General features: G+C 37.3%; 1 protein-coding gene across 2 annotated transcripts in view; it reads left to right on the forward strand.

Moving 5' to 3' along the window:
* The window catches only part of AK9 (adenylate kinase 9), a 117,590-nt gene that overhangs the window by 2,447 nt on the left and 102,131 nt on the right, over window positions 1-13,012 (forward strand). The window contains exons 2-6 of one of the 2 annotated variants that reach the window (XM_065888941.1): window positions 2,170-2,297; window positions 3,571-3,634; window positions 5,184-5,236; window positions 5,332-5,428; window positions 10,707-10,819. In XM_065888941.1, the coding sequence (XP_065745013.1) occupies window positions 2,170-2,297; window positions 3,571-3,634; window positions 5,184-5,236; window positions 5,332-5,428; window positions 10,707-10,819 (455 nt within the window). Of the gene's footprint in view, window positions 1-2,169; window positions 2,298-3,570; window positions 3,635-5,183; window positions 5,237-5,331; window positions 5,429-10,706; window positions 10,820-13,012 lie in introns of those variants that run through there. The other variant, XM_065888940.1, reaches the window with a different exon arrangement.

A 13,012-nucleotide genomic window follows, 5' to 3' on the forward strand; every position in this document is an offset into this window, starting at 1 on the left:
GCTTGTATATCTTTTGTACTATTTAATCCTGTTTATTTTATATTTTTGCTGCTAAGTCATATTTATATTTGGTTACATGTTCTAGCTATTTTTGATATATAGAAATGCAACTGAATTTTGTATAATGGTTTTGAATTCAGCAAATTGGATTATTTTATTCTTAAAATTTATCTGTGACATATTTGGGTTTTCTATGTAGACATTCATATCAACTGGGAATAATTACACTTTTCTTTCTTTTGTCTTAAAAAGAACATTTTAAATATTTAATCATTAAATATAAGGGTGTCTTTCATTCATACCCTTTATCAATAAAAGAAGTTCCCTTCTATTCTTAGTTGCTAAGAGGTTTATCTTTTATTCAACATTAAAGGGTGTTGAATTGTCTCATACTATTTCTACATCTATTAAGATAATCATATAGTTTTTCTCCTTAAATTTATTTTAATATGATAAATTAATTTTCTCATACTAACCATCCTTGAATTCCTGGGGAAGCCCAACTTGGCCATGATGTTATTATCTCCTTCATATATTGCTAGATTCAACTTGCTAATACTTTGATTAGGATTTTTAAAAATCTTATTCATGGTGGGCTTCCCTGGTGGCACAGTGGTTGAGAGTCCGCCTGCCGATGCAGGGGACACGGGTTCGTGCCCCAGTCCGGGAAGATCCCACATGCCGCAGAGCGGCTGGGCCCATGAGCCATGGCCGCTGAGCCTGTGTGTCCGGAGCCTGTGCTCTGCAATGGGAGAAGCCACCACAGTGAGAAGCCCACATATCGCCAAAAAAAAAAAAAAAAAAAATCTTGTTCATGAATGAAGTTGGCATATCATTTTGCTTTTTTGGACTATTCTCTGGTATAGGTATGGAGGTTATATGAGAGCCATAAATTAAGTAAGAAGTCTCCACTTTATCCTTTTTCTGAAGGAGTGTTTATAAGATTGCAAGACTTGGAGCACTTCAATAAAACCATCTGGTTTCCTTATGGGAAGATTTTTAGTTACTGATTCAGTTTCCTTAATGGTTATAGAACCACTCAAGTTTTCTCTGTTTCTTAAGAAGCTGATTTTTCTAGTAATTTGTCAATTTTGCCTAAGTTTTCAAATTTACTTGGGATAACTTTATGATAGCCTCTTATTATCTATATATCTGCAGCATTATTTTCTCTGTGGTCCTTCCTCCTATGTCTAATATTGTTTGATCAAGTAGACAGTAAATCAGTAAGCATTATGGAAGATTTAACCAATAAAATTCACAAACTTGATGTAGACAATTTTTTTGAAAATTACCATGGGGTAGGCCATAAGGCAAGACTCAACAAATTTCAAAGAATTAATGTAATATGGAGAACAGTCTCTGATTAATGAAAGAAATCAACAACAACGAAAACATAGGAAAATCTTAGTTTTGAGATGTGAGAAAACGCACCTCTAAAAAACCAATGTTTAATATTATTTAATTGTGCCTTCTATCTTCTGTTCTTGATCAATCTTGACAGAGTTTTCTATTTGTAAATCTCTTCAAAATACTGCTATTTAGCCTTGTTGCCCTTCTTTATATAATGTTTTTCGATTTTATTAATTTTTAATATCTATTTTTCTTTTTCTAACTTCTTAAATTGTGAGCTTATATATTTTGATATATATTATATTCATTATTTTTCAGTTCTATGTATTTTCTCATTTCCATTAGGATTTCTAATTAGAGCCATTAGTAGGCCCTACACACATACCCATTGACTAATTTATATGTGTATACACATATAACATATTTAGTTTGATTTTTTAAAGCATTTGCTATTGGGTTTTTGTTTGGCTGGTTGTGTGTACACTAATTTGATCTTTAATAGAATACACACATCAAAACATACATGTGAATATATACATGTATGTATGTTTTCCTTAATTTAGTCTTTCAAAGATACTTTATTTTAGCTGTCTTATATAGCATATAGCTGGCTTTTGCTTTCTGTCTCAAACTATGAACCTATTATTGTTTTAATAGATCAGTTTAACTTATTTGCCATTATTGGCAAAATCCATCTCTTAGTGGCATGGAACGGCTTCTGGGCTAAGTAAATTCACAGAATATTCTAGTTCTCCCTAACCTGCCTGCCCATTCCTCCTAAATTAGGCACTTTAACAATCTTACTCTTTCTTACTGTAGTATTTTGTATTATGACTTCTCAAGAGAAGACAGAAGAGCATCCTTTTGTGGATATATTTAATGAAGATGAAGCTGACAAAAACTTTATGTTGTCTAAACCTGTTTGCTTTGTTGTATTTGGGAAACCAGTAAGTTATCTCTTCTAACTTATTATTTAATATATTTTTTAATTTTTAAAGTCATAATCTCATGTTACCATACAAGATTGAAAACCACATCGTGTGCTAATTTTTTTTTGAGTGTTTGTTAGACTTTCACTGTATGACAAACTCTGATATAGTATTGGTTGTAAATTATAACTTTCTCTCCTCTTGTACACTATTATTGAAAAGGAACCTAGATTGTATTTATCTTTGCTTTTATATTATGAATAAATTAACTCATCAAAGCACTGCACCATGACAATTGTTAGTAGTATGTGACCCAAGGTTATTTCACACTCAATATCCATATAAAACTTTCTGTGAAATTTGTTGTGAGGCTCTCTGGATATGTGAAGACAGGACACTAAAGAGAAAAATGGAGGATACTCTCATCAGTGTCTAAAGCTCCTGAGAGGGGATGTGCTTCATCTTTACCCACAGTGTGTTAGTAGACCTATGTATTGTCTTTCTGCAAAACAGGAAGAAACCAAGAATGGCTGTCGTAAGATAGCTCGCCTTCCTAGGCAGTTCTAGGAAGGACCTCTAGATGAGAGCTTTTTTCAGCCTCTGAGCTTTGTTGGTAGTTACCATTAGAGGGCCTAAGGTGGTTAATATAAAAGCCTCTCCGGAATAGCAGAGTCTAAGGGCTGACTTGATTTTCTAGAGACCCTGGAACAGAGTCAAGAAATGGTTCCAGTAACTTCTATTATGTTTCTAAAAACAATAGAATTTTAAAAGTCAACAGTGGAAGCAATCAGATGCAAGTGTTACTTCATTAAAGTGAACTTCTATCTTTAAACTATGATACTTTTCAAAGATGTCCATTAAGAAGGAATTTTTGCTCTTGAAAGTTACTAAATGGAAGTCTGTCAAGACATTCACAATTATAATAAGCTTTAGGCAGGAAATAAAATGATGAATCTCAATATAATCAAAATGATTTGTACTCAAAATTACAAAATTTAACAATCAGAAGAGTGCAATACCTAGAATACCATTATGGTACAGCTTCCTGCTTTCAGGGCTATTTTCTTAATTTAAAAAAAAAAATCACTTCATAAAATGTGGCAAACGGGACAGTTAATAGAGAAAAATGAAGCTATAAATATCTAGGGTTCATTCTTTATTTATTGTATGGAAAAAAATTTTACTTGATAATATTATGTAATATAGTAACCATCAATAGAATCTTTAAAATATCTGTTTTATTGGCAAATAGCTATTCTATCGGGTTTTAAATAATATTTTTCTTTTTAAGGGGGTTGGTAAGACAACATTAGCCCAACAGATAACACAGGCATGGAAGTGTATTCGTGTAGAAGGTAAATTTTATCTTTTCTCCCAAATATTTTATTATGAAAACTTTCAAATATGCATTAAAATGTAAAGCATTGTACAGTGAACACCCATATGCCCATCTACTTACTATCTATTAGAGTCTATGATTAACATTTGCTATATTTGCTTTGTCACACATCACTATCAACCCAGTGAACATTATCTTTACAATAGCATCAAACATGTTTTGCCGTTCTGTTAGTCTTAGTTTTGGTCATAGAATTTAGGACGTTTATGAAACATCTTTGACTCCATTCTACTGCTTCCCATTCTCTAATTCTGTAATTTAGAACTATTGGGGATATGTGTGTTTTGGGTGTCTCCCTGTGAAATATGAAAAGAAATGGAACTCTCATAGCTGCTCTTGGGGAGATTTTCCAAGACTTAATTATCTTCAATGATAAATTTTTTTTATTATTTATAATTTGCTTTGCATTCTTTGTAATATATATATGACAGGGGTTGATGTCTTTGTATATAAATATTCTTTTAATCAATAAACCATTTATGCCTTTATAGAAAAATAAGCAAAAGAGTGAATCTGTAATTCATAAAAGTGGAAATAAAAATGGACAAATATAAGAAAAGAGTTTAACTTCACTGTTACTCAAAGAAATGCTAATTAAAATAATGCTGATCTATATTTGCCTAATAAATTGGCAGTGAATCTTTAAAGTTTCTACCATCATTGTTGGCAAGAATGTTATCAAATGAGCATTTCACATGCCATTAGTGATATTGTGATCTGGTACAACTTGGGGGAGAGAACAATTCTGCAACACGTAACACACACACACACAAAACTTTAAAAATTTCCCCTTTTTTATCAAAATAAAATTCACTTGTAGGAAATCTTAAAAAGTACCAAACTTTCCATAGATTATTAGCAACTAGGGACATAATCAGCTCCTGGGTCCTCCCCTAAGTTATACCCCTGTCATTTCTGTCCCAGGATATCTTCCATCATGGAATGAAATATCTCCTCTTAAAAAGGAACCAAGTTATTAGAATTTCAGCCTCAGGACCCCTTTTTGCTAGATAAATTTCAGTGTTCATCTGTTTTTAACATTTCTTGATGCATATTTTCCTTTTATACAATCAATGTGCAAAATTCATGGGCTGTAGATGTAACTACGTATGATTATAACAGTATCTGGACTGGTAATACTACTGTATACTTTGTATGATACTTTGTAATTTCCAAATCACTGTCATATACAACCTCATTTCATCCTCGTATCCCCTTGCATACTACACAGGGCCCAAGCATGCAAGGTGCAAAGGTGTTTGGGAAGTTAGTTTCCCCAAGATCCTTTAGCTAGTGAGTGTCAGAGACAAGTTTTCTGTGGAATACATTCTGCTACCTTATACTTTAGTTAGGCCTAAATGACATAATGTGTATAAATGTGCTTTGTAAACTCTAAAGTGACACAAATGTTAATCTTTGTTACTAGTTAAAAAACACAGAAATATGTTTCTTAACTTGGAAATTCTAATAACAATTTGTGCTATTATTTTGAATTCATATTTTAGCTTTACCAATTTTGGAAGAACAGATTGCCAGTGACACTGAATCAGGAGCTATGGTAAACAAATCTTTCAAAATTGTTATGATTTCCTTAAAAGCTGTGTGTCACAGGTACATTATACAATCATGTACAATATCTGTGTTTGTTCTTAGTTGCAGTCGATGCTGATCAGTGGCCAAAGCATTCCAGATGAACTTGTCACAAAGCTAATATTGGAGAAGCTCAACTCCCCAGAAGTCTCTCACTTTGGTATGCTTATTTTTATACAGCAGTGGCTATCAATGCAGCCTTAAAACTCGTGGTTTATCTGAGGCACAAGTAATTCCTGAAATTGCATTTTTTTTTTTTTTTGCCCTGGCATAGGAAAGGAATCCCAGAGTCCAAATTCAGTTGAGCAACTCCAATAGTTTTATTTGCTTGTTCACTTGTTTTTATTCTTCAGAATCTACATTTGTTTTCAAATTTTAAGTTTATATGATTCAATCTCCTTTTAGTAATGTGTTATCCAGCAAAAGCATGAAAAATCTGCTGTGGTCCTTGATGCAGTGCTGACAGCCTCTGCTGATTGCTTTCCTATTCACCCTGAGTTTTATTACTAAGTCCTGACAATGATTAGGTTTCTCTGCATTAATCCACACTAATAAGGCTGGAAATGGGAACTAGAATGACAGCAGCTAACCCTCTGGCTCCAGATATTGGCAGGCTGTAGCCTGTTCATCCAGTCTACCCTCTGACTCTGGACCCGAGAAATCTCCCTGCCCTCAAACCGATGCTGAGTAGGGGCTTTGGATCTAATTTCTCAAGAAAGACTACTGAAGTTCGGAATGACTAAAAAGTATGGCATTTGCAAAAGAAGGAAGAAGAATCACAATGTGTTTGGGAGAAAATCATCCACCTGAAATGGATTTATTGAATGAGAGAAGAAAAATTTAGAGATCTGCTTTATATTCTCAGTAAATTAAGAGAGGACATTGTCACTATTAAGAATACAGGAATACAAATAAAGTGCAGTACAATGAAAATCAATAGTGGAAATAGCAACAGCAGACTTGTCACTGAAGACCATATATATATATATATGTATATTATCTATGTCTATAGGTAGAAAGATATATATATAGATTATGTACAGATTGAACTATATCTATTCATACATATATAGATATATATCCAGATATCATCTCCTTTATTTCATATAAATATGCTATCTATCCATTTATCTATCTACTGATCAGTAATAAAGAGGATGAACTTGGGAAAAACACCCAGAATGTGGGAAGTAAAATTAATTAAAAGGTAAAAAGGACAATCACGGAATTCCAACATAGGTCAATAAATGACCTCAAAAAGTATAATGATTGAAACTGAAAATGCATATGTAAAGGTAGCCAGGCAAATATCTTTTTGTTTATTCTTTTTTTTTTTCTTTTTTTTTTTTGCGGGGATACGCGGGCCTCTCACTGTCGCGGCCCCTCCCGTTGCGGAGCACAGGCTCCAGGCGCGCAGACCCAGCGGCCATGGCCCACGGGCCCAGCCGCTCCGCGGCATGCGGGATCCTCCCGGACCGGGGCACGAACCCGCGTCCCCTGCATCCGCAGGCGGACTCCCAACCACTGTGCCACCAGGGAAGGCCCTTTTTGTTTATTCTTTACCTCACACTACCTCTTGAGAAAATTTAGAGTGACTTACATGGCAACAAAAAAATGGCAAAAATTATAAGTATTGGCAAAAAGAGAAAGCAAAAAACATGAGAAAAATAAATCTACTCAGCTATGCCATTCACAGTGTTCATAACCCTTTTAACTTCTTATTACAGAAAATTTCAAGCAAAAGTAGAGAATGATATAAAATCCCCCCATGTGTCAAAAACCCAGCTTCAACAATGACAACTGTTGTTTCATCTTGTTTCATCTATGCCTCTGCATACATTCCCCCTCAACCTACTTTATTTTGAAGCTAATCCATATCATATCAGTTCTTCTGTAAATGTTTTAGTCTGTATCTCAGAAAGATAAGGACTCTTTTAAAACTTATCACATTACCATTATCATACCTAAAAAATTAATAATAAATCATCTACTAATCAGTCTATTGTCAAATTTCACTACGTGCCTCATATTTTTTTTCTAGTTGGTGTTTTTTTGTTTGTTTGTCTGTTTGATTTTGGAAGCAGGATCCAACCAACCAGGTTTCACATATTGCTACTGATCAGTATGTCACAAGTCCCTTTTAATCTGTAAGTTGCCCCTACCTTTTTACATTATCTTGTGTTTTCTATGCTGAAAAAACTGGTTGTTTGTCTTTTAGAGTTTCCTACCTTCTGGAGTTTGCTGATTGCACCTCCTGCTGTCATTTAATGTATTCCTCTTTCCCCTAGACTTCCTGTGCACTGGTACTTATCCTGAGAGCTTGCAGAGGAAGAGTGCTATAAATGATTTCTTTAATATAAATTTATTTATTTATTTTTGGCTGCATTAGGTCTTTGTTGCTGCATGCGGGCTTTCTTTAGTTGCAGCGAGCGGGGGCTACTCTTCATCGCGGTGCGCGGGCTTCTCATTGCAGTGGCTTTTCTTGTTGCGGAGCACAGGCTCTAGGCACGCGGGCTTCAGTAGTTGTGGCTTGCGGGCTCTAGAGCGCAGGCTCAGTAGTTGTGGCTCATGGGCTTAGTTGCTCCGTGGCATGTGGGATCTTCCCAGATCAGGGCTCGAACCCATGTCCCCTGCGTTGGCAGGCCTATTCTTAACCACTGTGCCACCAGGGAAGTCCCTATAAATGATTTCTTGAGTCTGAGGGCCACATTATCAGCATGCAAGTGCATGGCCACGGTCTAGTCATGCACAACTGGGCTCATTTAAAGGCTACAGTGAAGGCAGGACCTTGAGCCCCTTCTGCCCAGCCTCCCCTCACCTGTACTACAGCAGTCCCAAAGGAATTTCTTTGGAACCTAGCACTTTGCTAAACACAGTTTGAAACTCTCTGCTAAGCAAGGATTCTTTCTGATGTTTGTTCTTACCCAGCAGCCTGGTAGATGGTAGAAGCAATATTGGAAGTGAAGGGCTTTCAAAATAGAGATATTAACTTGGGTCAGGGGCTGGGTAAGGCTGGGTAATTGATGACTCCAAGATCCCTAAAGACAGATAATGTGCTGTCAGTAAAGTATTGCCAGATCCAATCTTAATATTTTTCTGTACCAGAGCCCTCTTATACTTGGAGGTTCTGTCACTGTTTAGAAAAAAGTTACACAATCTATAGTTATAATCCCTTCATTCACAACCTGTCATGCTGTGTTGGCCTTGAGCCAAAATCAGCTTCCATGAGCTGCATCCTCACCCAAGAGAAAATGGCAGAGTCAATTCCTGGGCACCCTGAGAAGCCCTTCTCTGCATCCTCCTTCTAGATTGCAGAAAAATCATTTTCCTCCGTGACTGATGGACAGCCCTGGTCTGGGCAGTCCCTGCCCCAGGTATAGCACATTATGGATGGTACTGTAAGTCACGGGTCACCAATATGGCCACTCATGCCAGGCTGGGCTGAGGTGAGATGACCATCAGGGCAGGCTGGACACTAAGCTACCCAATGTCCATGAATCTCTCAACACTTCAATCTAAAAGCAGTAGCATACCATCTTCAGTTCTGTGGCTATAGGGAATACCTCCTTCTTCTCACTGCGCCAGGAAGCAGGGGCAAAGTGACGGTATGGGCCTGTTGGTTTCCCCTGGGCTGTGGTGTGAACAGTCTTTGAGTTTTCCCTTGGTGGGGGTGATGCAGGCTGGCCATTAGCCTGCTGAGTGCCTATTCTGCCTATGATGGTATACGCAGAGCCTTCCAGCAAGGAGTGGCGTGGGGGTCTACCATTCCTCTGTTTTCAGCATGGAGTGCAAGGGCTTGGTAATGGTGTCAAGGAGAAGTGGGACGGAGGGTGGAATCCTCACCTATGCTTCCATCTTCACGACATGTCTCTGGGATTAGAGAGGTTGACAGTGGGCTCAGCAGCTCTAAGAAGTATCCCCCTGAGATCTTCCCAGAATTGGATCCAGAGACCTAAGTTATTCCACGGTAAATCTTCAAAGGTGAGATAAACAAGCGACGTAACTGTCTCTGCTGCAACTCTTCCATAGACAGATTTCCAGGGTCTGGATATGATGATACTGGCCACCTCTCAATGGGTAAAGCCCCCAAATCCATTGCTCAGAACATTAAGGCAACCCAAATAATGGCCTATCAGGAGACAGCCAGTCCCCATGGAAACAACCCACTCTTCTGCTGCCTCCACCAGGGAAGAGATCAAGTATGAAACTCATTCAAATATACATGTGCACCCAAGGTTTGGCATGCCTGCAAACAGTCGCACTTGGAATGCCTGATAAGCTCTCAGGGCAGTGGCAGTGGTTGTAGTAATGGGCAGGGTGCTGGAGAGCACAGCAAACAGAATGCCAAGCATCTTTCTGTCATCCACTTACAATAGACAGATGTGGGCAGTGCTGGCAGCAGAGGGAATGGGAGGAAGGTCTTGTGTAACCCCTTGTTTCTTAGAAGGGGAGGGCATGGACTCTGGGAACTGACTGGTCTCTGGAATTATCCAAGGTTGAATTCAATCTAGGGCTAAGTCATGCAGTCCCTTCACCACAGCACCCACAATTGCAATGTGTCAGACCAAGGGGTTAATGCCAGCCATCATGTCCCAGAGGAGACACTGGTCAGTCTTGACAGCCTCACTCCATTCAGTTTTTATAAAATGTCTGCCAAAAATCAAAGCTTAATAACCATAATTTGTCTGTCAGTTGTTCCTCCAAGAAAAAAATATTCTATAAAACAGCAGAAAAAGTGTTCGAAGGCCTTTAATTCCCAGCAAGAGTTAAGAATTTATTAACAAGAGAAAGGTTTCTCAAGCAAGAGAGTGACATAATTAAAGAAATATATTAAGGAAACTAATATGATGATGGTATCCAGGGTGAATTTCAATGAGAAGATATAGGTTTCTGGGTAGGGATGCAAGCCAATAAATGTACTAAGCCAAAATCATATTGATAATGTTGTTTCTTAAAATGTATGAGGGTTACATGGGTATTTTATTACTCTCTGTAACTTATATAAACATATACATATATATTCCATTGTATTATGAAATATTAATTCAAGAAATAAAAATAATATGCCATGCAACCCACTATAATATACCTTTACCATTCATCATATGAGCTTTCCTAACACGAGTTAAAGAATTGTTGGCATGGAACTTCCTTCTCTAGGCACCTCATGTGCCTAAAATAAATTGATTTGGAATTTTTAAAGATGTCTTCTCCTAGCCCAATGGTTTTATTTATTGTCAGAAAAACATTATTCAGAGTTATACTTCATGTGGCAATAACCTTAACTATTAATTTTTAACTGTTGACAGATGATTTTAAGAACAGCATTGGTATTCATCAATAACTAAATGATATTTTTATAAAGTAATAATAATAAATCCATGCTCTCAGATGTTGATAATATTATAAAACTTTTAAAATTATGTTTTACTCTACAGGCTATATTATCACTGAAATACCATCACTTTCACAGGATGCCCTGACTATTTTCCAGCAAATAGAATTAATTAGAAATTTAAATTTGAAACCTGATATTATAATCAATATTAAGGTAAGAATATTAGTTGTGTTTCTAGTATGGTATATATAACCATTCTTTTTGATATTTAAATTCAAGGAATGTTCTTAATTGTTTTAAGGAGTTAGGAAAATAATAATTTATGCGTCAGTTATAGGGTCTGAATTATACTTTGTCATACCTCTGTGCTTTTGCACCTGTAGCTCCATCCACGGGAAACACCTCCTTGCCTCTTCACCAGGCTTCATCACAGTTATCCTTTGAATGCCAGTTCAGGCATCATCTCTGCAGAACTTTCCCCAACAACCAACCCCTCCCCACCAACACAAACATTAACTAATTCTCATTCTCTCTCCCTCTCTCTCCCTCTCTCTCTCCCCCACAGCTGCTTCATTACAGGAAAGTTAAGTACTTCTCTGATGACCATTCATGTTGCTCTTTTCTATCATATTACCTCACTGTATTGTAATTGTCCATTTTCTTCTAGACTCTGCCTTACTTGGAGGCAGGAACCATGTCTCACTCCTGTAAACCTCAACTAGCACAATAAGTGGTACCTAATACGTTTGCCAGTTAAATAAAATGAAAGAATGAACAAATTATTTGGATGTACGAATGTTAACACTGATGGGTTGGTCCTGTTCCCATTTCTCTCCTTTACCAACTGTAGAACATGGTAAATCACATTTAGGAGCCTCAATTTCCTCTTCACAAAGATGATACAAAGATAGCTCCTTCATAGGGTTGTGGTAAGAATGCAGTGAGGTGAGGACCACTTGTTTATATGAACATGAATGATAACCATTTATAACAATACCCTGCCTGATTCCCCAAAGGGTTTGACAACTCAAAATAAATTAAATGGTCCTCAGCTCAGGTGCAGGGACTCAGTGGTGTGTTTGGGCTAGCTGTGAGAGACAGGTGGCATTCAGTGATGGGTGTTGGGGTCATCTGCAGCCCCAGCCCAATGTCATGATCGGAGGCCATTCAAAATCCCTGTGTGACCTTCAGAATGTCACCCATGTGAATATATGAGTGAGAAAAAAAAAATCTCAAACAATTAACTGAAACCAAATATAAAGTCTAGGCCATGGAACACAGAAATTATATAGGAAATTAAGACTGGGTGGAATAAGAACACAGAGATATACAGGCCATAAGGCTCCAAATGCTCACTAAATTTGGGTCATAAATTTGGTTCTAAGTTTGATGAACCAAAGCAGAAGGGGAAATGTGACCAGTTATATAAAATCCGCATTGCCCATGAAAAGACAAACCATTCCTCAGGAAAAACAAAATGAGAGATATATCTTACATGGGTCTCAACATAAGGATTGTTAACATAGAGAATGAAGTCCTTAACCCCATTGATATTGTGTGATGGTGGGTGTCCATGGCAGTTTCCACAGGTAGCTGGGGCATAATCAGAGGGCCTCATGGGAGATAGAACTTCAGTACAGCACACACTTCTCTGATGGTTTGGCCTTATTTGGGAATAGAGTCTGGGATTTCTAGACCAGAAGTTTTTAGCCTGGGATCCATGAATCCTTAAGCATCCATGAACGTTCTGAAACTATATGCAAATTTTATGTGTATGGACATTTTTCTGAAGCAAAAGCCTATGGCTTTCATCATATTCTAAAGAGGTCTGTATACTAAAAAAACAAACAAAAAAAAAAAACGCATTAAGGGCCAGTGATCTGCTACAGCAGTGGTTCTCAGAATTTGGTCCGAGAGCCAACAGCATTAGCAGCGCTCAAGAAGCTTGTTGGACATGCAGATTCTCAGGGAGCACCCCAGAACTACAGAAACTGTTGGGGTAGCATCCAGCTGTCTGTGTTGAGAAGCCCTCCAGTACACATGGATGCTGCTGAAGTTTGAGGATCACTGCTCCCAGGCATACCTTCAGATTCACCCTAAGATTAATAAATCACTTCCTATAAGTGAAAACAGGAGACAATAGTCTTTGTCAAGGACCCACAATGTGGGTATTCTGGGTTGCCGAATGAGGGCAAATATACATGTGGTTTTTTTAATTACCAGAATGGGTTGAGATCTTTTTTTGTGAAAAAATTAGAAACCCTAAATAAAAGTCTTGCCTCAGTAAATACCCATCCCATCTCCATATAGAAGTAGTCTGAAGAAATCAGAAAATGAGCACGAAAAGTTCTAAAGTTTCTTGCTTCCTTTGTTTCTCAAAAGTGTGATGCATGAACTGTTGGCATC

Source organism: Phocoena phocoena, chromosome 12, assembly GCF_963924675.1.
Source record: "Phocoena phocoena chromosome 12, mPhoPho1.1, whole genome shotgun sequence".
NCBI classification, from domain to species: domain Eukaryota; kingdom Metazoa; phylum Chordata; class Mammalia; order Artiodactyla; family Phocoenidae; genus Phocoena; species Phocoena phocoena.